The sequence below is a fragment of the Thamnophis elegans genome, chromosome 2, assembly GCF_009769535.1.
Source record: "Thamnophis elegans isolate rThaEle1 chromosome 2, rThaEle1.pri, whole genome shotgun sequence".
NCBI lineage: Eukaryota > Metazoa > Chordata > Lepidosauria > Squamata > Colubridae > Thamnophis > Thamnophis elegans.
This window is the reverse complement of record NC_045542.1, coordinates 147,157,165-147,179,993: the sequence shown is the minus strand read 5'-3', so window position 1 is coordinate 147,179,993 and position 22,829 is coordinate 147,157,165. Positions and strand designations below refer to the sequence as shown.

The following is a 22,829-nucleotide window of genomic DNA, read 5'->3' as shown; positions in this document are numbered from 1 at the left end:
CATCTAAAGATGCCTATTGGTATAAGGATACACTTTTGCTTAAAATCCTAGGTATGCAATAATCCAAACATAATGCCTGCATGGCTGCTATAATTTATATTTCTGAATTCACAGAGGGCCACTCAAGAGAACTGAAAGTATAGGTAAATAAGCAGTTTTTACCTTGCTGGATCAAACCATGGTTCATTTTCTCCTAGGTAATGTGGAACGAAGGCATCCAAACTAGCAGCAGGGTCTTGGGGGTGGAGAGGGGAGTATACTTTAAGAAAAATATTTTCAAGCAATTTACTTGAAAATATAGAAACATCCTAGATTGTTATTGTTTAATTTTTGAATGTAAAGATCTAAAAAAAGTAATGCTTGGTTTTAAAAACAATTGGTGGAATTCGGAATTGATTGGTGTCCTTTGATACTTAAGTTAACACCTCTGTTTGGCTTCTGTTAATAGTTGAACAAATCTCACAAACAGCACAACTCACACATTGCCCTTCCTTGGGCTCTTGTATTCTACTTGGAAACAGCAGGTAGAAATCAAAATATCTGCTAAGCAGTGACCAAAATATCTCCTAGCTTGGTAACTGGGATTCACTTGGCAGAATATATTTTATTGGTACTTTAGAAGATGCACTGCCTTCTAATGCATTTCTAATTTAAAAAAAAGAATCAAAAAGTGAGGAATCTTTTGGTATTGGGATCGGAGTATACAGAGTTGTGTGCTTGCTTGCACCCCACCCAGTTTGTGTCGTAGTTGTCTCCCGACTTTCCTAAAGTAAGACACACGTCAAGGTTCCAATCCATGTTCTAATAAAATTAGGAGTTGCAAGCCATTCTGCAAGAAAAATCCAGTTGTTTATTAGGAGCGTCGTGTCGGCACGAAGCCAGCTCTGACTCCACGGTGGGTCACCAGTCACATTCCCCAACGAAGCAATTTCATGGGTCTTCATGGGTCATAGAAGTCACTCCCTCTGGCTGTTGCGGGTCTCCGTGGAGATGGCCTTGACTTCAGCTGGCTAGGATGTATTTTGTTTTGACTGAGATGTGAATTCCTCAGTGCAGCTGTGAGGTGCAATTTCCCACCCCCCTGCCAAAGGCAACTAGGGAGCAGGTCAGGAAAGCTTTGTGAGCTGACAACACACATTGAAAAGGGGAGGGGGTTGTCTGTGGGTGAGGACCTTCTATGTCCTCACTCTAATGTGTCTGTTGCACCTGGCAAATGTTTTACATTTATTTTCTGAGTCTTATGCTTCTGAAGGTTGCAAGGTATTTTGCCAGCTTCCAGAGGTTGAAGGCGGCAAGGCAATTGTAAAGTAACAGCTCTCCATTTCATAGAGTTGTTGTTCTATAAAGTGAAATAAGTAGCTTCCAGGTGACTTCTGGGTGAGGACTGTAGTAGGGATCTCCAATCTTGGCAGCTTTATGATTTGTGGACTTCAACTCCCAGAATTCCTCAGCCAGCCATGCTAGCTGGGGAATTCTGGGAGTTGAAGTCCATACGTTGCCAAGGTTGGACTATGGAGAATTAAGATGACTCCATGGAAGTCCAAGCCTATTTAGAGATTGTACGTGTATCGGTTGTGGATGCTGCTATTTTTTTTTTATTATTTGCAGCCTCATTTCATTGTGTAAAAGAACCTGCTGAATGTTGCTATTGAGGAAGGCTGGGGAATTGATAGCAAAAACCAGATCTTAAAAGACTTTTGATGGCTACAATCCAAATAATCGGGGGGGGGGGGGGCAAAAGGAGCCAAATGAAGAGAGGATATACTGTAATAGTCTAATCATGAGAGAAATGGCAGAGATGAATATATGTCCTTTTTTATTTTCCCTGCAGGAGATTTGACCCTCGACACGGAAACAGCTCACCCCAACTTAGTGGTCTCCGAGGACCGCAAGAGCGTCAAGTTTGTGGAGCAGCGCTTGCGAGATCTGTCCGATAGCCCGAAACGTTTTACAATCTATCCTTGTGTGCTGGCCACAGTAGGTTTTACTTCAGGCCGTCACTACTGGGAAGTAGAGGTGGGGGAAAAGACTCATTGGGCCCTGGGGGTTTGTAAGAACTCGGTAAGCCGTAAAGGGGAGACAACCTCTCTCCCAGAGACTGGCTATTGGCGGGTACGGCTACTCAATGGAGACAAATACGCGGCTACCACAAACCCCTTTACTCCGCTGCACATCAGTGTCAAGCCTAAGCGAGTGGGCATCTTCCTGGACTACGAGGCAGGCAAACTCTCCTTCTACAACGTGACGGACCGTTCCCATATGTACACTTTTACCGACATTTTTACCGAGAAACTTTGGCCTTTCTTCTACCCAGGAATCCGGGCCGGGCGCAAGAACGCAGCCCCCCTAACCCTTCGTCCGCCCACGGACTGGGAATAAGCAAATGACCAAAATCCCCATCTTCCTTTGCTACGCTTAGCCCTCGAATTATGTAGAAAGAGTTTTTTTTCCAACTCAGCTTCTCCGTGGGAAAGAGATCAGGATATCAGTGGCCTGCCTACTAAGAAGATACACCGTCCCCAGCCAGAAGAAGCAAAGGATCACAGAAGGGAAGGGTTTTCACACCTAACATTTAATGCTAGGAAAGGTTTGGAGAAGGCAGACCTTCGTTAAGGGGCAACAAAGACCTTGTCCTTTTCTGTAATCTTACAACTTCAGTTTCTGAAATTTTGGATTGCAGTTAAATCTGGGGGAAGAAAACCTTTGAAGCTTAGTCTAGTGTTTGGCAACGAGCCACCTAGGATTGCATTGGCAGTGGGCAAAGCTGGTCAAATGTGGGAAAGGTAGCTGTTTTCTGTGCACCGTAGAGGGAGGGGAATCTCCCCTTGAAGGGGTTACAAAGATGTTTTAACGTTGGCTTGTATAAATGTTGGAAATTATTTCTCAACAGCCTGTTTTTACCAGCAAGTCCGAGTGGATGCAGGATAGGAGGAAGCTATAGTGCATAGTGAGGATGCTATAAACCAAGGAAACTTGAGGCCATCCTTCACTCCAAGCTGATTCTTCAAAGCTACCAATTAGTCGCTGAAGCTTTGTTGTTCGCTTGTGGCTGCAGCCAAGTGGCAGAGGCAACCTCTTGACGGGGAAAAGTTGAGTTAATCATGATGTTGATTTAGCTACCGAAGGAATGGCTTTCTGGTGGTGTCGTTGGACGGGTGTGTTTCTCGAGTCGAATGCTTTGCAATGGTATTGGAAGGGCTAGTGCACAACCTCTCCCGGCTCATAGATTTTTGATATTTCAGCTACGTAACCTCAGAGCTAAGTTGAGTGTTGAGCATCTTACCCGGATGGTGAGGCAAATGGCTTATGGCATTTGCCTAGTCAGGGAAACTCCAGATTCAAAAAAGAAAAACAGGGATCAGAAATCAAATATAGTCACTTTCAATGGCATTTGAATGTCTTCCAATGACTTCGCCACAAATATAATCTCCTGTCCTGTGCTATCTTTGGTATAATCTCTAGCGCCCATTGACAGGTACCGCTGAGCCAAAATAGGCATTTTCAGTGTAAAACTTCCCACCTCCCCCCCCCCAATCAAACGCATCTCTCTTCAGGGGATGAACATTGGACAGAAGCCAAAAACTCTTTGCACATTCAGAGTCCAGGAAAATTGGGTTGCCTGTGCAGTGATGTGCCATCACCCTGCTGGCCACAGGATCCATGTTCATTGCTCTCAAAATAGTCTTTTCTAATTTATTGCCCACTGTGTTTGTTAGGGGACAGCTTATATGATTCCCATGTAACATGACCAATGTTTGTATATCATGGCAAATTTAATCCCAATATACCCAGCAGCAACAGTGGAAGGCTATCTACTTTTGAAAGAAAGCCTGTCTTGCTTTGGGCAAAAAAAATGCAGGCGGGAAAATATAACAGCAGATATGTGGTTAAACGGCATGCAAAATAACTGCAGTGGAAAATATGTGCCTCTGTGTGTACCTAATTCTCTTCCCTTTGACCAAATTTAAAAAAAACACCATAACAAAAATAATAGTCTCTTGATAAGGAGCCTCATCTGCCTTCATTTTAGCCTCCAAGGTTTTGTTCTAGGGGGAAAAAATCCAAATGAAAAAACTGAATGGGAAAAAACAAAGATCCTTAGACCAATTCTCAATGTTTGCAATTAAATTTCTCTTTCAAATTCTACATGAAATTCTGAGTACTTTGTATGTCCCCCCCAAAAAGAGACATCTGTAGGATAGAAGGTGCTGAGGTGAGCAAGACCAGGCACACCTTACTTGCTTCTGGGAGAGCTGGTAGTGGCCTTTCTGAGCTTCAGCAGCATATGTGAGTTAAGTCTGAACATTTTGAAAAAAATCTGCCTTTTCCAAGCAATTGTTACATGGAAAAAAAATTGCTTGGTAGTCAAGGATTAGGTAAAAAGGTAAAGGTTTCTCCTTTCAGTTGTGTCTAGGCGATGTTACTCATCTCCGTTTCTTGGCCAAAGAAGCCAGCATTGTCCGAAGACATTTTCTGTGGTTCTGTAGCCAGCATAGCTATACACCAAAGGCGCACAGAACCCTGTTACCTTCCCCCTGAAGTGGTACCTATTTATCTACTTGCTTTTACATGCTTTCGAGCTGCTACGTGGGCAGGAGCTGGGGCAAGGAACAAGAGCTCCTTCTTGAGGCGCTCAGGTCTCGAACTTGGGCTGTGAGCTTTCCAGCTTACAAGCTCTGTGTCTTTAACCCTGTGTGCCATCACGGATTTAAGAGTGAATGAAATAAGAGCGTCCCCACATGGAGCTTTCCTGAATAGCTGAAGGAGTTGGCAGTTCAGAAGCGACGGCCATATTTTGAATACTGCTTTCTGAGCTTGGTTGTGTGCAGATATTCCATTGTCCAATTAGATAATATCATCAAGTGCTGTACTGAACGTGAAAATTCTTGAGTGTCAGAAAATATTACTACCGGAACCTTTCAGTTATCCAGTCTCAAATTAGTATTTGGCTGATTGGACTCAAAACAATCAAAGTGTTGTTTTGATGGCTCCCATATAAACGTCGTTGTCCATCTGGGAATTGAGAATTAGACAGACCTGATGAATTTAATTTGCTTTGCCTTCTAAAGCTATTGTATGTACGTATGCACATGCATGAATGCAAAAGTCGGTAAGGTGGAGCTTTGAATATGACTGTACTGGCAGTTCTCCAGCAACCCACAGCTTAATGCAAAATATCAGATTGTGGCTTTAACATTATTAATAAAAAAATAATTGTTTTAATTGACAGTGGGCTATCCATGATTTCTCATTATAGGAATGTATCAGGGTAACTTGTGTTAATACCACTTTATAATGCCTTGGTAAGGCCACACTTGAAACACTGCATTCAGTTTTGGTCGCCACGATGTAGAAAAGATGTGGAGACTCTAGAAAGAGTGCAGAGAAGAGCAAAAAGAGGCTTAGGGGACTGGAGACTAAAACATGAAGAATAGTTGCAGGAACTGGGTATGTCTAGTTTAATGAAAGGAGGACTAGGGGAGACGTGATAGCAGTGTTCCAATATCTCAGGGGTTGCCACAAAGAAGAGGGAGTCAAACTATTCTCCAAAGTACCTGAGGGTAGAACAAGAAGCAATGGGTGGAAACTAATCAAGGAGAGAAGCAACCTAGAACTGAGGAGAAATTTCCTGACAGTTAAAAAAATTAATCAGTGGAACAACTTGCCTCCAGAAGTTGTGGGTGCTCCAACACTGGAAGTTTTTAAGAAGATGTTGGAATTACCATTTGTTTGAAATGGTATAGGGCCGTCATGGCGAACCTATGGCAGGCGTGCCATAGGTGGCACGCGGAACTATTTGTTACGGCACGCGAGACCTTGCTCTGTCAGCTCCAATGCGCATGCGCCGGGGCAGCTGATTTTGGCCTTCTTTTGAGGCCATTTTTCGTGGCTCCGGAGCGTGAAAAGCCGACCCTACGGGCAAACCAGAACTTCAGGAATGGACTTCTGGTTTGCTCGTAGGGCTGGTTTTCACTCGCCGGAGCGTTTAGGAGCCTCCAGGAGGGCAAAAAAATAATCCTACAAGCAAACCGGAAGTCTGGGGGGTGGGGGAGGTTGTTTTCACCCTCTCCAGGCTCCTAAAAAGCCTCTGGAGCCTGGGGAGGGCAAAAAAAGCATGCTGAAAATGGGGAGGCTCACTGGTTGCGCGCGCATAGGATTATGGGGGTCCACGACCTCCCCTGCGCTCCCGCTTTTGGCATGCGAGCCAAAAAAGGTTCGCCATCACTGATATAGGGTTTCCTGTCTAGGCAGGGGGTTGGACTAGAAGACCTCCAAGGTCCCTTCCAACTCTGTTATTCTATTCTAACTTAAGATTTGAGATGAGCCAAAAGTATCAAAGTTCAACACAGACCATTTCAGACTTAATGTTTGAAACAAACAAAAAAAACAAAGAAACAAAAGGGATTGCTATAAAAACGATATGGAAAGGTCAGCTGAAAATATTCTGGCCATGAGCTGAGATATGCCACTTTAGGATTTTTTCTAAGAATTGTATTCTTTTTTTAAAAAAATCTCCAGAATAAAAAATATAAATACTAATTAAATTAATATGTGAATAAAAAAACTCCTTGTGTAACAACATTCCTTTTAGAAAATTAATTTCCTTGGATAGTGAAGGTGACTAAGAAGCAAGTACTGCAGCCCATAAGACCAGGCATGACACTAGAAGGCAAAAACCACAAAACTCTCCCTCTCTGGGCCATGTCATGCATAGGAATTCACTGGAGAAAACAATTGTCTTAGGAAGAGTTAGCTGTAAAAGGAAACCAGGCAGCCAAAGAACACGATGGCTGGACACCATCCAGGCTGACACCATCCAGAGCATAAAGCAACTCAGAGAAGAGGTAAAAGATCAGAAGATGTTGGAGTGATTTGGTCCATAGAAATGACAAATCAGACTCAATGCCATCGTCACCAGAGAATTAATAGATTCCCATTCACTTACATTGTCTATTCTCTCTTGCTCATACAAACATTAACACAGAGACACAAGAATACACACATCATGCTCTGATTCAGGATGAGATGAAGGGAAGAGTTAGCTGGGAAATGAAGGGAAGCAGGGGGAAGAACAACACTTGATGGAGTGGAATAAATTCACAAACACATGAGGAAAGAAAAGCACAGTTAATGGATTATAAAAGAATTAGCATTCGCTAGGCAAGCAGCAACTTCCCAGAATTTTCATGCTAAAATCCAGAGACATCCAAGTTTTTGCAGTAGTAAAGGTTTACACCTTGCAGGAGGTCCTCAACTTATAACCGTTCGTTTAGTGACTGTTTGAAGTTAAAACGGCACTGAAAAAAATTACAGTTTTCACACGACTGTTGCAGCATCCTCGTGGCCACATGATCAAAATTCTGATGCTTGGCAACTGGCGTGTTATTTATGATGGTTTGCAGCAGTGATGAAATTCCTTTTTTTTTACTACCGGTTCTGTGAGCGTGGTGGGCATGGGGTGGCTTGGTGGGCATGGCAGGGGGAGGATACTACTAACTCTATTTACCCCTGTCTATTTGTGGTCATTCAAATACTTTGGGCACCTGATGAGAAAGAAGGACTCACTGGAGAAGAACCTAATGCTGGGAAAGATGGAGGGCAAAAGAAGAAGAGGACGACAGAGAATGAGGTGGCTGAATGGAGTCACCGAAGCAGTAGGCGTGAGCTTAAATGGACTTCAGAGGATGGTAGAGGACAGGAAGGCCTGGAGGAACGTTGTCCATGGGGTTGCGATGGGTCGGACACAATGGGTCGCAACTAACAACAATTTGTGGTCATAAGTGCCTATCCGTATTTATTCCTGTCTAATTCTGTAGCAATACTGCCCTGCTGCTTCTTCTTATGATTTGATACATATTCAAACAAAAAATATCCTCATTTTCTGGAAATCTTATCTTGCTAAATAGCCCTGTCCTTTCACTATCAGAAACCACATTCTTTCTCCTCATTCCTGTGTCAAGGCAGCACGAATTTTAATTATGTTTATAAAATATTGGCTATTTTCACAAAGCTTGGGATGTATTATCTGTTGGAGTTAAATGTTCCGGCTAGTGGGGAAAAAAAACCTCAATGCCATTTTAGAAGGGAAGATAGAGCTTTATTATTACAGAGAAGCAAAGGGTCCTTCAACAGATAAGAAAGGAACGCAAGGACAAACATTAAGCTCAGCCACAGAGAGAAGTTGTGCCCATTAGGATAGGGAGAAAGCAAACTCTTCTTATGGGGAAAGTTACATTCGGAAATTCTAGAATTAGGCAAACACAGACTGGAGGTTCCCACAGTTGGGAACATTGCTAAGCAAGGGGGTTGTTAAGTGAGTCACCCCTCATTTTATGGCATTTTTTTGCCACAATTGTCAAGGAAATCACTGCAGTTGTTAAATGAATCGCATTGGTTCTTAAGCAAATCCGCCTTTCCCCGTTGACTTGGCTTGTCAGAAGCCATCTCGGAAGGTCATGTTGGAAGAAATGTCCATCTGGGTTCAGTTCCAAGTGGGGGGAAATGACACTGGAAACATGGAAGCTGCTTGGAAAGATGGTTTTAATGGTGAACAGGATCACATGCCTTGGAGCTCCTGGGTGAAAAGGGAGATCACATGCTTCCAGATGTTGGGTGAAGAAGAAAAAAGGGCCGAGATGCTATGAGTTTTATACCTTCTCCTGGGCCCCACCTTAGAACCTGTTCTGGTGTAAGAAATGTATTCTGATTAGTTGTCAGACTCCCAGGGGGCGGGTGGTGGTGGTCTTAGCTAACTTTATAGGCTGTCCTGAGACCCTTGCTGGCTGATGTAATTTTCCCAGGTGCCATGTGATGAGATAGGTAGAGGGCTAATCCTACTTTTGTTATGTAGAATAGACTGGCTCGGGTCTTAATGACCCATTGACAAAGGTGGGGGCAGGAAGCTGCTTTGTCTTTAAAAACATATTTCTCCTTTTCTCATCCAGGGAAATATCATATTCTGCCTTTAATATTTCCTAAAATATTTCATTTTTCTAGGAGAGGGAGGGGTGGGTGCTAACTTCCTACAGTCACATGGGAATCACAGGCCTCTGGGATGCTGCAAGCACTGTAAATAGATGCTGGTTGCCAAGTGCTTACATTTTGACCATGTGACCATGGGGATGCTGTGGCAGTTGTATGTGTAAGGACCAGTGGTAGGTCACTTTTTCAGTGCAGTTTGAATCCAAGTTCTTAACAATCTGTTTTATTTGTGGCTAAGTCTGGATGGTAGTTTAAGCATAAGCAATTCTTTGCTAATGGGAGTTATGAATTATTACAAGTCCTGGACCAAAATATCAGGGTGGCCATTTGATCTTAGTTATAAAATAACATCAGCAAATGTCTGTCCTTTTGCAATGGTTTTAGAGTCATTTGAGTTCCTGGTTTAATTTAAATTTCCAGTTGTTTGTTTAATCCTGATTATAAGACAATTTATTGAAGAATTTATCTCTTGGTTATCAATCTGAAACAATCTTCATCGGGGTGATTTTAATATCCCTGTAAAATCATCATGTTATGTTAAAAAGCTTTGTTCTCTTTTCATGATAAGAGACTCCAGACTTATATTATTACTTTTACTCATTAATGTAAACCCTGCAATTTTTCAAAACGTTTAACCAGGCCTATTTCAAAGCAGCCTATGACATTATTTATAGTACCTTGTTTCCCTGAAAATAAGCCCTCCCTGAATAATAAGTCCAATGGGGCTTTTGAGCGCATGCACTAAAATAAGCCCTCCCCTGAAAATAAGCCATTCCTGAAAAATATTGTAACACAGCAGCAATCATGAGGTGACCATGCTCGCCACCTCTTTCACCTCAAAAATAGTAAGACCTCCCCAAAAATAAGGCCAAGCATTTATTTCGGGGGTCAAAAGCAAATAAGACTCTGCCTTATTTGGGGGAAAACATGGGTAATCTCTATGGCACTATAGTTGAAATTTAGCTATATCAAACCAACCAGAAGCAATATTTATAATTCAGACAGCATTATTTCTGCTGGAATAGCAAAAGGAAAAATATCTCAAGTAGAAATTTCTCTCACTGGTTAAATCTGGAGTTGCACAGAGTTATATTCAAGTTTGGAAACTGGAGAGATTACACGAAACAACCTTTGAATGCTAAGTGGGAATGTTACCAAAATTCAATGGGAACGTTACCAAGATTCAAAATGTAAAATCTGTGCAAGGGAAGACGCCTTGAACTGTTTACTACTTTAAAATCACTTTAGATCCACTTTTGCAGGCAATAGCTCAGGTATCCTTTATACACTCTTCTAATGATTCAGATAATTATTGAACAGAACTTTTTTATTTTTCTTTAAAAAAAATACAAATATGTCATCATTTGTCAATCATTAAGACATTGAAGTACAATTTTTTTTTTGTTGTGTGTACCCCTCCCTCCCTCCACCCCCCCACCCCCCCTCCTCCTTCCCCCCCCCCCCGACTTCCCAGAACCCGTACACGGTATGGATTTTTAACTAACACAGTCTAAAATCTATTGAGAAAAAAGAAATAAAGAAATTAATGACATTCTAGATTGACCTTAGCTTCTTCTTACTGAACTGACTTTTAACAGTTTAAATCATTTCTGATCTTAAGCATAGGCTAACTGGAATTTCTTAGTCCCGTATTTATTTTGTATATAGTCAATCCATTTTTTCCAGTCTCGTTTATATATCTCATTTGAATGATCTTTGAGATATGCCGATATTTTAGCCATTTCAGCTAAGTTTGTTACTTTCAATGTCCATTCTTGGATTGTAGGCAAGTCTTCCTTCTTCCAATATTGCGCCACCAACAGTCTTGCTGCAGTTATCAGGTGCAGAATCAAATTGGTCTCTACCACTGTAAAGTCAGTACATATACCTAGTAAAAATAACTGAGGACTAAACTTTATCCTTCTTTTAAAAACATTTTGCATGACCCACCATATTTTTATCCAAAATGCCTTAACCTTTTGGCAGGTCCACCATATATGATAATATGTAGCATCGAGAGAACCACACCTCCAACATTTAGGCTGTACATTCGGATACATAGAAGCCAACTTTTTAGGATCTAAATGCCATCTATAGAACATCTTGTAAAAATTTTCTCTCAGATTTTGAGCTTGTGTAAATTTCACATTTCTTACCCAGATTCTTTCCCATGTATCCAACATTATTGGTTCCTCAATATTTTGAGCCCATTTTATCATACAATCTTTAACTAATTCTGTTTCCGAATCCATCTGTATTAATACATTATATATCCTCTTTATATGCATTAAGCTTTGATCTCTTATTTGTTTAAACAGATTATCCTCAACTTGAATAAAACCAATTTTTTTATCTATTTTCCACCTAGCCAGTAATTGCCCATACTGGAACCATGTTTGAACTACCTTCTCTTTTAATACCTCTAAAGATTTTAATTGTAATACCCCCCTTTCCGAGGTAAGAAGCTGTCTGTAAGTAATTCTGTCCTGTTTTTGTGCTGTATTCATATTTTCAATTGCGTGTCTAGGAATTGCCCACATGGGTATCTTGTCATTTAATTTATATTGGTATTTCTTCCAAACCCGCAATAAAGCATTTCTTAAAATATGACTTTTAAAGTTCTTATCCAATTTTTTGTTGAATAACAGGTAAGCATGCCAACCAAATACCAGATCGTGTCCCTCAATGTTCAATATTCTATCATTGGTTAAATGAATCCAATCACTAATTACAGATAATGCCACTGCATCATAATATAGTTTTAAGTTAGGTAGTTTCAATCCTCCTCTCTCACGTACATCTTGCATTATTTTCATCTTTACCCTCGGCTTCTTTCCTGCCCACACAAATTTGTTGATACCCTTCTGCCATTCTAAAAGGTTCGCATCTTTTTTAAGTATAGGTAACATTTGGAAAAGAAATAAAAATTTTGGTAAAATGTTCATTTTCACTGCCGCTATCCTACCCAGCAAAGATAAGTGCAATTTCTCCCATTTTTTCATCTCTGTCTGTATGCTATGCCAAAGTGGTTCATAATTATGCTTATATAATTTCCCATTTGAAGTTAAAATGTTAACTCCAAGATATTTGACTTTTTTAACTACCTCACATCCTAGCATCACTCCTAATTCTTCCTTTTGTTTAATATTCATATTTATAGCTAATATTTTGGTTTTTCCTAAGTTTATTTTAAAGCCCGACACTTGACCATATTGATTAATCGTATTCATTAAAACCATACTGGATTCCTGCGGTTGTTCCAATATTATGACCAAATCATCCGCAAAAGCGCGGACTCTATATTCTTGCTGCCTAATCTTGATCCCTTTTAAACCATCCAAGCCCCGTATTTTATTCAACAATACTTCCAAAGTTATAATAAACAATAATGGGGACAAAGGACAGCCCTGTCTTGTACCTTTTCCAATTTGAAAAGAGTCTATTAAACTTCCATTGACTATGATTTGTGCTGTTTGCTGTTGGTATATTGCTTTAATTGACTGTAAAAAATTATCTCCTATCTGCATTTTTTGCAGTATCTTCAACAGAAATTGCCAGTTAACTCGATCAAAGGCCTTCTCAGCATCCAAAAATATAAACGCAGCAGGGATCTGGTTGTTCTTTCCCAAATATTCTAATGCATTAATAATTAATCTAACATTACTTTTCATCTGTCTCCCTTGTATAAAACCTGTTTGGTCCGTATGTATCAATTGTTGAGTGACCAACATTAACCTATTTGCTAATATTTTAGTAAAAATTTTATAATCTACATTCAGTAATGAAATAGGTCTATAATTTTTGGGTTGAGTAGTATCTTGATCTTCTTTGGGTATCAAAGATATAAACGCTGTCTTCCAAGATGGAGGGACTTTACCTTCCGTTTGAATCATATTAAATAATTCTCTAAGAGGTTCTACCATTTCTAACTGTAAGTTTTTATAGTAAACCGCTGTCAAGCCATCTGTACCTGGTGCTTTCCCTGACTTTAATTGCTTAATTACCTGCAGGATTTCCCCCGAGGTTATTGGTTGATTCAGTTTTTGCCTGTGTTCTTCTCTAACTGAAGGTATTTTCTCTTTGTCTAAATATTTGTCTATGTCTAAACCATTAATTTTATCCCCTTTATACAGTTCTGTAAAAAATTCCCAGAAAGCCTTTGAATCTCTTCCTGTTGAAACACCTCCTTCCCTCTGTAAATCAGTTTAGATATATTTCGAGTTTTCCTTTTTTTCCTAATCTGATAAGCTAACCATCTGCCAGGTTTGTTTGCATTACAAAAAGTATTGTGTTTTGCATATAATAAATTAGTAGCTACCTGGTCAGAGATCAACATGTCAAATTGAGATTTTAATATGTTAATAGCTTCCTTAACCTTTGTATCGTCTGGGTTCATTGTTAACTCCAGCTCTTTTCTCTTAATTTCCTCTTCCAGTTCTGTTCGTTTTAACCCTTGCTTATTTCTATGTGTTTTATTTATATTCATCAAAACTCCTCTCATATATGCTTTGCTTGCGTCCCATACAAATTCCATAGATGTACCCTTATTCATATTCAAAACAAAATATTCAGATAGTAATTTTTTACAATCATTAATATACTTTTCATATCTAAATAAGTTTTCATTCAATCTCCAAGACCTTCTTGCCTGCACTACCCTTCCCAACTCCATCCAAACTGGGTTATGGTCCGAAAGGACCCTAGCTGCAATCTTTGTTTTCTTGACCCTAGAAAGCAAATCATTAGTGGTTAGAATAAAATCAATCCTTGAGAGGGATTGATGCCTGTCCGAGAAGAAAGTGAAGTCACATTCCTCTGCATTTCTTTCTCGCCAAATATCTCTCAATTCAAAATCATCCATAATGTCAAAGAAAGATTTGGGTAACTTTGCTCGCATCTTGGTATTTAGGCGGGAAATCTTCTTATCTCTCTTAGTGTCTATCACTCCATTCCAGTCACCCAATAGTATACAGGAACTATAGTCCCACTGTACTAATTTAGCATGAAGATTTCTATAGAATCTATCTTGCTGTTGATTGGGAGCATAAATTCCCAAAAGTAATGTCTTTTTCCCTTCTAAGATTAAGTCTAAAGCAATATATCTTCTGAAGGGATCTGCTTCTATTAATTCAGCTTTCATATCTTTTCTTAAGTATACAACTATACCATTCTTCTTTTCCATAGCAGAAGCTGCAAAATGTTGACCAAGTTTTGAGTTGATCAAATATTTTTGATCAGTTGACTTGATATGAGTTTCTTGCAAACAAATTACATCGTTCTTAAACTGTTTGAGATAATGAAATATTTTCTTCCTCTTCTGTGGAGAGTTCAGTCCGTTGACATTCCATGTTAAAATCTTAGTTGTCATCTTTGGTTGGTTGAAGCATTTTTAGAGCTTCCTGCACGGCCTGTTTAACCTTAGGTCTAGCTCCTCCCACTGCTTCCAGATTTGTTGTTGTAGTTCCTTGATCGATGGCCGATGATTGTTGATGCTGTTGCTTTTTAGCTTGTTTCTCCATACGTCTAGTAGTCATGCGGCTAGGTCTTGGTTCCATAGCACCTTGCACTTCTAGAGAAGAGAGATACTCCATCTTGTCTGGTGGTTGTGTAGTTTGCTGTCTATCCTGTCCTTCTTGTGGTCTTTCTCTAGGTCCAGATGGTGCAGGGTGTCCGGCCTTCAATATATTATAATAAAAATCTCGGGCTTTCCATACAGAGTTGAGGCGGTACCTTTGCTTATCAAATGTAAATATGATGCCGAATGGTGCATCCCATCTATACTGTATCTGACGATTTCTGAGTTCTTCGACCAAAAAAGCGTAGTCTCTCCTGGCTCTTAACATTTGAGGTGGTATCTCTTTCAAAACAGCCAGGTCTTGACCGCCAATTTGAAGCTTAGTGTTATAAGACGCTTGCAGTACCATATTTCTAAACTCTCTTATAGTAAACTATATAACAATGTCTCGAGGAAGCTGCTTCTGCTTTGCCAGCCAGGAGTTAACGCGGTAAGCTTTGTCAATTTGCCAGCCTTGGTTGGTCCCTGGTCTTCCCATCAGGCGGTCAAAAGCTTCCGATAGGATCTGTTTCAGGTTCTCCTGTTTCTCCTCACGCAGCCCCCTTACTCTTAATGCGAACTCCATTTGTCGGTACTGTATCATAATAATTTCTTTTTCAGCATTTTCCACTTTTTGTTCCACCACCTCTGTTTTCAATGTCAAGTTAGCATTGGCATCATTAAGAACCTCTAGAGTATCTTCCACTCCAGAAATATGTTCTGTTAATACAGTTACAAGACTCAGCATGTCGTCTCTAATTTTATCAACCTTAGCCTCAAATTTCTCATACAGCTCCTGTTTAAGTCCTTTTATTTCACTTTTAATTTCTTCTTTCATTTCTTTTATTTCCTCTTTTCTCTCCTCTCTATTATCTCTAAATTTATCTTCCATTTTAATTGTCTGTGCATTAAGAGCCTCGCTTAGATTACTCAGAAAAAATTCTTTCGTTAACACATCCCCAGTAGGGGGCGTAGGAAGCGGAGGCTGCAGCTTTGTGCCAGGCACTGAGGATGTGCCCCTGGAAGTAGAGGGTGACGACTTCAAGTTAATACTTGGTTTTGAGGCCATTTCAAAATTTGTCTGCCTGCAGTTAATAAAACTCTATTGCCTGAATATGCAGCTTTAAGTAAAGAGGCTTTTATTTTGAAGTTTAAGGCTTGGCAAAACTTTCAGTGAGTAAACATTGTAACAAGACCGTTCAGCAGATTCATCACCATTTAACTTCCAGATAAGCAAGGTTAATGAAGGAGTAAAATTCTTCTATTGTGAAACCAAAACATATGATAAGCAATCTCTTTTATTTTGAATTCTTGTGGGGATTAGCAAAAAGTGTTCGTTATTACCGGAGAAACCAGCCTGCTCGGCGCCATTTTAAAAGCCTCTGAGTAAATAATTTTTTGGAGGAGAAAAAGAAAAGAAGCTAAAATGTTGATAAGCAATTATTGTGCACGCAGTAAACGGATTCAGCTCGTGATAAGATTAAATCAAACAAAACTTTGAGCAGAGTGGGTGAGACCTACTTTGTCCTGCACAAGGCAGTTTGAAGTTCCCAGCACGGACAGCCGTTCTGCCTTGGGCTAGCCCCCCTTTCCTTGCAAGCACAAAAGCTGCAAAAATCGAAGAGCATTTGCCAGCAAAACAGTTTCTTCTTTCCTTCTTGCCTGAAGGATAAGAAAACCTGATAAGACGTCAGATGGAAGATCCTCTAAACAGGTACGTAGCCAGGAATTCGGAGGCAGCTGATTTTTTGCTGCCCCCACCAGTAGGCTCCTCCCAGGAAGTCTCGATTCAGATAATTATTTTGTACCAAGTATTTCGTTGATTCAAGCTCCAATTCTAGTGTTAGCCTTCTGGTATTTTTGAATTAAGTAGCTCAAGCTGCAGTGTACAAAAATGTAAATTTTCTCCCGTTTTAGTAGAAGTGGTAGATGCTGTTGAGAAAGTCTTTGTTCCTTTTGCTTGCTCCAATTTCTAGCCAATGCCTCTTCTCCCGTTTTCATCTAGAGTGCAGGTAGTCCTCGACTTACAACAGTTCATTTAGTGACTGTTCAAAGTTACCAATGGCCCTGAGACAAGGGACATATGACTGTTTTTCACATGACCATTGCAGCATCCTCATGGTCCAATGGTGGGTTAAGACCGGTACGCCCTGGTACTGGTGTACTGGTGTCTGCGGGACCAGGTACCATTCCGGTATGGTGCTCTGCCCGCCCTCCTTACCTGTATTTGAGCTGTTCGGGGCTTCCGCGCACGGAGCGTATGGCGCCTGCACAATGCTCCGCCGAGCAGCTGGAGCGTTGCAGAAGCATTGTGGAGCAGGAAGTAAGTGCATGTTCGCGCTGCGCGCCTTCATGTGATGGACGCATGGCCCCGTTGCACCGTACCAGTTGCAACATGATCCAGAATCCACTATTGCCATGGTCATGTGACCAAACTTCATATGCTGGGCAATGGACTCATATTTATGACAGATGCAGTGTCTCAAAGTTACATGATCACCTTTTGTGACCTTCTGACAAGCAAAGTCAATGGGGAAGCCAGATTTATTTAACCACCATGTTACTAAGTTAACTGCAGTGATTCGCTTAACTGCGGCAAGAAAGGTCATAAAATAGGGTAAAACTCACTTAACAAAGCTGCCTCACTTAGCAACAGAAGTGTTGGGCTCAATTGTGTTTGTAATTTGAGGGCTACCTGTATAGTATTCCCACTTAACCTTTCTATTAATAATCTTCTGGATCTGTTTCTATCAGATTTTTCTCTAAGATATTCTATGAAGTCTTCGTGGTATCATTTAACAACTTCCTGTTGGCCAGGACAAAGCGTCTCTTTTGATAAGACTTTTCTCCCCCATCTGACACCTTGGGCCACCAAATATCACTGCCAAACCCTTCGCTGTGAGAAAGCAAGTGCTGAGTCAGGGGGAAAAAAAAACATCTTGTCTCCTTTTTATCTTCACTGTAATACAAATATTGTGGGATCTGTATCCAAAACATATCCTAACAGTTGAATTAGAAAGAGGGTGTTTAGAAGCCAAGGAACAGGACACCCAGTAACGATTTAAAAACTTTATTTAAGCAATCATTAAAAAGAGAGCAGAAGAATACAATATGGAAAATACAACGTTTATGGATTACTGGATTGGAGGTAAAGTGATTGAAAGTGAAAGGGTCTTATTTTCGGGGAAACAGGGAACTTGTCAATCATCTGTGCAGAACCACAGGGCTTCCACCCACACTGCCTTCTTTGGTATCATTCCTTAACTCCTTTTGAATAATCGGTCCCACCAAGCCCTTCCTCTAGCTTTTACATTATATACAATCTCCCCCTGCGTATCTTTGTATACGTTGATTTCATTCGTCCCAGCTTCCGAGCGGAAGGTCACATTACTCCCCCCGCATGAGACCTGCAACACCGCATTGTCCTGCAGAGTTTGCGGTTCCTTGGGAAATTTCTCTATCACCTTATCTAGGCACTGCTGTAGCTCTTGTCCTTCAGGGGAAGCCAACTGTTGGTAGACGTTCAAGAGGCTGCCAAGGCTGAGTGGTAATTCTCTGCGCCCCAGCCTTGCTATATAGACTTGTGAATTGGCTTCTCTGACCGTGTAATGTGTTTGGCCATCCACCCAGAACACCTCGATAGAGTTTTCTCCTTTCCCAGACACAAACTCCCTCCTCGTTCCGTCACACTCAAGGACCATCTTGGCATTCTCCTTTACAATCTGTGGCTCTGATACGAATTCCTTGATCGCTTTGTCGAAGCAATTTCCCATGGCCTCAGAAAATGGTTCGGATTTCTGGGCTTCCTGCAGGATTGACACTGTAAGATTTTTAGGGACCGCTTTCTCCTTTAAAATCTGTGGCTCCGATACGAATTCCTTGATCGCTCTGTCGAAGCAATTTTCCATGTCCTCACACAATGGTTCGGATTTCTGGGCTTCCTGCAGGATTGACACCGTGAGATTTTTAGGGACCGCTTCTTCTTTAATAGGGTCAGCAGCGGGGGTCATGTTATTTCCAAATGGATACCTTGTACCCAGCCCATTTACCGATAATAATGCAATTATTACCATTAATACAATTATTACCAATGATACAATTAAAAATAAGATTTTCTTCGGGTAGGAAGATCTAACAACCGGTTTCAACTCGTTAGCTCCTTCATCAATCCAAGAAGGCTTAAGCAAACCATTCTCCTTTTCCATAGTGGCAAAAGCTGTCAAGGAAAAAAAAAAAGAGTTTAGAATTAGGGACTCCTAAGCCATAAAACGGGACACAACATATTGCTGTAACTGCAACATTACTGGCAAAGCCTCTAAATGGTTTTCTTTGAACTTTTAAAGGGGTGAATATTTTGTTAAGGTTGCCCAGCCTCACGAGGGCAAGTGGCACCTTATCTGAGAAGGTAGCTAACTTTTTCGGTTTATCCCATTAAAGGTAAAGGTTCCCCTTGCACATATGTGCTAGTAGTTCCCAACTCTAGGGGGCGGTGCTCATCTCCCTTTCAAAGCCAAAGAGCCAGCCCTGTCCGAAGACATCTATGTGGTCATGTAGCCAACATGACTAAATGCAGAAGGCGCACAGAACGCTGTGCTAGGGATTCGAACTGTTGAACGTTGGGAGGGGGGGTGCAACATATGGGTGGTACCCTGCAATTTCTCGGCTCCTCTTCCGTCCTTGGCTGTTGTGAAGAAGTGGCAGCTCTGGGTGCACCATGCCCGCTTCTTTCTCTTTAAGAACGAAGCAGCCTCTTTCGGGGGGGGTGGGGGTGGCGGGCCAGCCAGCCATTTGTACTGGTTCGGCAACCCAGACCCAATTACCACTACCGGTTCACCCGAACCGGTGAGAACCGGGAGCAACCCACCTCTGTATATTTCCCAGAAACTATGTTTACATTTTAAATTATTTTGGCCTCCAAAAATTACAAAAGGCTAGTTAGTGACAACACAGTTTAATTAGAATAGAATAGAAAAAGAAAGAGTAGAAAAAGGATAAATTAGAAAAAGAATAGAGTAGAGTAGAGTACACCCTCTTGGCATCAGTAGTCTCCTCCTTTTGTTTTTTGTTTTTGTTTATCCATTGTTCAGAGGAAGTTGCTTCTTCCTGTATTAGAACCTTAGAATCTCTTCTGCATTTATAAAGGGGGGGGGGAATTGTCACAGAAAACTGTCCATTGAAGAAACATTGGTTAACGTTTAGCAGTTGGTCTCTTGAGTATGAAATTCGAAATGAATAACAGAAGATAATAAAAAATAACAAAACTATTAGAAAGCATTTTACCGAGGCTGCCGCTGGCTGCTGACTCTGTAAACTGCTTAGAGAGGGCTGTAAAGCACTGTAAAGCTGAATATAAGTCTAAGTGCTATTGCTATTGCTAGGGTTCCAAACAGCATCCAAAAGTAAATCAGAGTCCAAAGCAAAACATTCCTCAAAGTTCCAATTTATTAAGAGAGCCACGTTGGCACATTTGGGAAAACCCGAATCCTGGTTTTCCTCACCCAGTTGAAAGTTCAGGATCTTGCCCCCACACCCACAAATCAATCACATGCTCCAATCGTCTACTGCCATGCTGGCAGTTCTACCCATCCAGTTCGGGTCTGGTGCAGAGGTCCACAGACAGGATGAGCTTTGATTTCTAGAAAGAATTTTGTTATGGCTACATAGGATCTAACTCCGTACAATCCCCGCTCTCATTTTCCCACAATAGAAAATACATAGTAGAATAATAAAAAAAAAATGCCTACAGGCCTGACAGTGTAAACAGTTGTGAGAACAAGTGCAGGGCAGATCATTATGAAGAAACATCTATGTGACTGCTTTTGTTGTTGCTAGTTGCAAAGTCCTGTCTGACTCATCACAACCCCTTGGACAACTTTCCCCCAGGCCTTTCTGTCCTCTACCATCCCCCAGAGTCCATTCAAGCTCACGCCTACGGATTCAGAGACTCCATCCAGCCACCTCATTCTCTGTCGTCCCCTTCTTCTTTTGCCCTCAATCATTCCCAGCATTAGGCTCTTCTCCATTGTGTCCTTCCTTCTCCTTAGGTGGCCAAAGTTTCATCTTCACAGAGCAGTCAGGGTTGATCTCCTCTAGGACTGACCACTTTGATCGCCTTGCAGTCCAAGGGACTCTCAGGAGTCTTCTCCAGCACCATAGTTCAAAGGCCTCAATTCTTTGGCACTCAGCCTTCCTTATGGTCCAACTTTCACAGCCATTCATTGCAACTGGGAAAACCATAGCCTTGACTATACACACTTTTGTTGGCAGGGTGATGTCTCTGCTTTTTAATATGCTATCTAGATTTGCTATAGCTTTCCTCTCCAGGAGCAAACGTCTTTTAATTTCTTGGCTGCAGTCCCCCATCTGCATCTTGGAAGCCAGTAAAATATAATTTGTCACTCCCTCCATTTCTTCCCCATCTATTTGCCAGGAATTGAGAGGGCAGGATGCCATGATCTGTTTTCTTAATTTTGAGTTTCAAGCCAACTTTTGCACTCCCCTTCTTCACCCACATCAAGAGGCTCTTTAGTTCCTCTTTACTTTCTGCCATTAGAGATGTGACTGCTAGGAGCAGATAACTTAATGGCAATCAGTCAAAACTGTCAATAGTAATTTAAGCTGCAAATCACCAGGGTAGTTCTCAATTTTGATGAGCAAAGGGAAGGAACCAATAAAAACTCAAGACTCACCTTTGGCCTTCATGTTGCAGAACAGCCTCCCCTAACCTGGCCAGCCCTTGAACGACTTGGCCAAAATGGCACCAGATTTGCAAACCTCTCAGGTTTCTGCTCTCTGCACACTGTGCTACAGGTCCACAGAGATTTTGTAATACAGGAGGAGAAATCTCCTCCTCTTGAGAGCTCTTCAGGCAGCTGATAGGCAGGCCATTTCCCAAACTTCACCAGAATGATGAAATGGAAATGAAAAACGAAACTTATCCACTCTTCCAAACATCCCCCCTTGTTATCAGCTAAAAGGATTGAGCAAAGGTGGGGGAGGGGATTCCTCCTGTTGGCTGAAAAATCTGCTTGTGAAATCTCTTACAAAGAAGAGATGTAATGTGAGGTTTTTTTGGGGGGGGAGGGAGTAAAGATTCCTTGCGTTTCTTTGGGAATCTAATTCAGACGTGTGTGAACGCGCGCCCCTCCTCGTATTTCTTTAGCAGTTCCCCGCAGTGAGCCTCCCCGTCCGAGGTTGATAAGGAAAATACATCCCGTGTTAATAAATTCAGACATTTGGGTTGTCTCCTAAAGGTCGTGCATTACTCTAAGGGGGCTCACCGACGCCAATTTACTAGGAACCGATACGCCCATTAGGAACCAAATCCTAAGACTCCGATGTCGCCAGGAGGAAGTAAGGCGCCCCTCTCTAGCCAAATAAAATTGGGGAGGAGGGGAGGTAAACTGCGCCGCTTCCAAGAACTTTGGAAGGGAAACGGTGACACACAAACACAGACACACCCCAGCCTCTTTATTCGACTCTTCTTCGACAGAGACCCGATTTCCCCCTTCTTTGACTGATGGAACGGCTCACATCCAAAGTAACAAAGCCGCAGGCTAGGGAGGAGTGATGCGGGCAAAAGCGAAGTAAAGAGGGAAGAGAAGCAGATTTGAGTCCGCCGTCCCATTCTGACAAGGGGTGCTAAACAGGAGTTACCAGACTGCGCCCCAACACCACTTTACTCTGCTTTCTCTCCTCAGGCTTTCCTTCAATGGAATACTTTTCCGAGGCGACTTACCCCGACTCCAAGCAGGACGCTTCGAAACTCCTCGCGGCTAATGGCGAGCAGCCGGATCAGATTGGGGGCGCCTTTCAGGTCCGGTACCTAGGGCCGGGGGTCCTGCGCAAGGGGGAGATGGCTTCGCAGGCTGGGGGGGGTTATAGTGACGCCCCTCGCCGCTTTTACAAAACGGGCTTTGCAAAGGAAAATATTTGCAGCTTAGGGTTTAAATGAGAGGTCCTTGGTGCTCTCTGAGTTTGGTTGTTTTCTTGCAGATGTTTCATTAACCCAAATTAGGTAATATCATCCGTAACTTTCTTTGGCTAAATTTCTAAGCCGCCTCAAGAGGATAATTACAAAATCCGTCAAGACGAAATATTAAACAATGTTAGACTCCCCTCCAACTAGTACGCAGTGACTCCGAGCCACGTAATTCAAATACACAATGTCTACTTTTTCTTCTTCTTTTAAAACGTTTGGACCTCTGAAAGAAAAGTTCGAAAACAGCTGCAGCAATAAAGCATAACTTACAACATGAATGTCATTCCATTGTGTTTAATGTCAAAGTACATT

General features: G+C 41.6%; 2 protein-coding genes across 4 annotated transcripts in view; one reads left to right on the top strand and one right to left on the bottom strand.

The window, feature by feature from the left end:
- The window catches only part of LOC116502903 (E3 ubiquitin-protein ligase TRIM39-like), a 28,655-nt gene extending 23,428 nt beyond the window's left edge, over positions 1-5,227 (top strand). For both annotated transcript variants that reach the window (XM_032208910.1, XM_032208911.1), the window contains exon 8: positions 1,832-5,227. In XM_032208910.1, the coding sequence (XP_032064801.1) occupies positions 1,832-2,379 (548 nt within the window). In that variant the 3' untranslated portion in view covers positions 2,380-5,227. The remainder of the gene's footprint in view (positions 1-1,831) is intronic.
- A 12,363-nt stretch (positions 5,228-17,590) lies between these two features.
- Positions 17,591-22,371, bottom strand: LOC116502910. 2 transcript variants are annotated; one of them, XM_032208928.1, is made up of 2 exons: positions 22,275-22,371; positions 17,591-18,752 (listed from the first exon to the last, which is right to left on the bottom strand). In XM_032208928.1, the coding sequence occupies exon 2, from the start codon at positions 18,739-18,741 to the stop codon at positions 17,797-17,799; it is 945 nt and encodes a 314-aa protein (XP_032064819.1). In that variant the 5' UTR covers positions 18,742-18,752; positions 22,275-22,371; the 3' UTR covers positions 17,591-17,796. The 2 variants fall into 2 exon arrangements, with proteins under 2 accessions (XP_032064819.1, XP_032064818.1); XM_032208927.1 differs by lacking the exon at positions 22,275-22,371 and adding an exon at positions 21,226-21,339.
- Between the last annotated feature and the right edge of the window lie 458 nt (positions 22,372-22,829).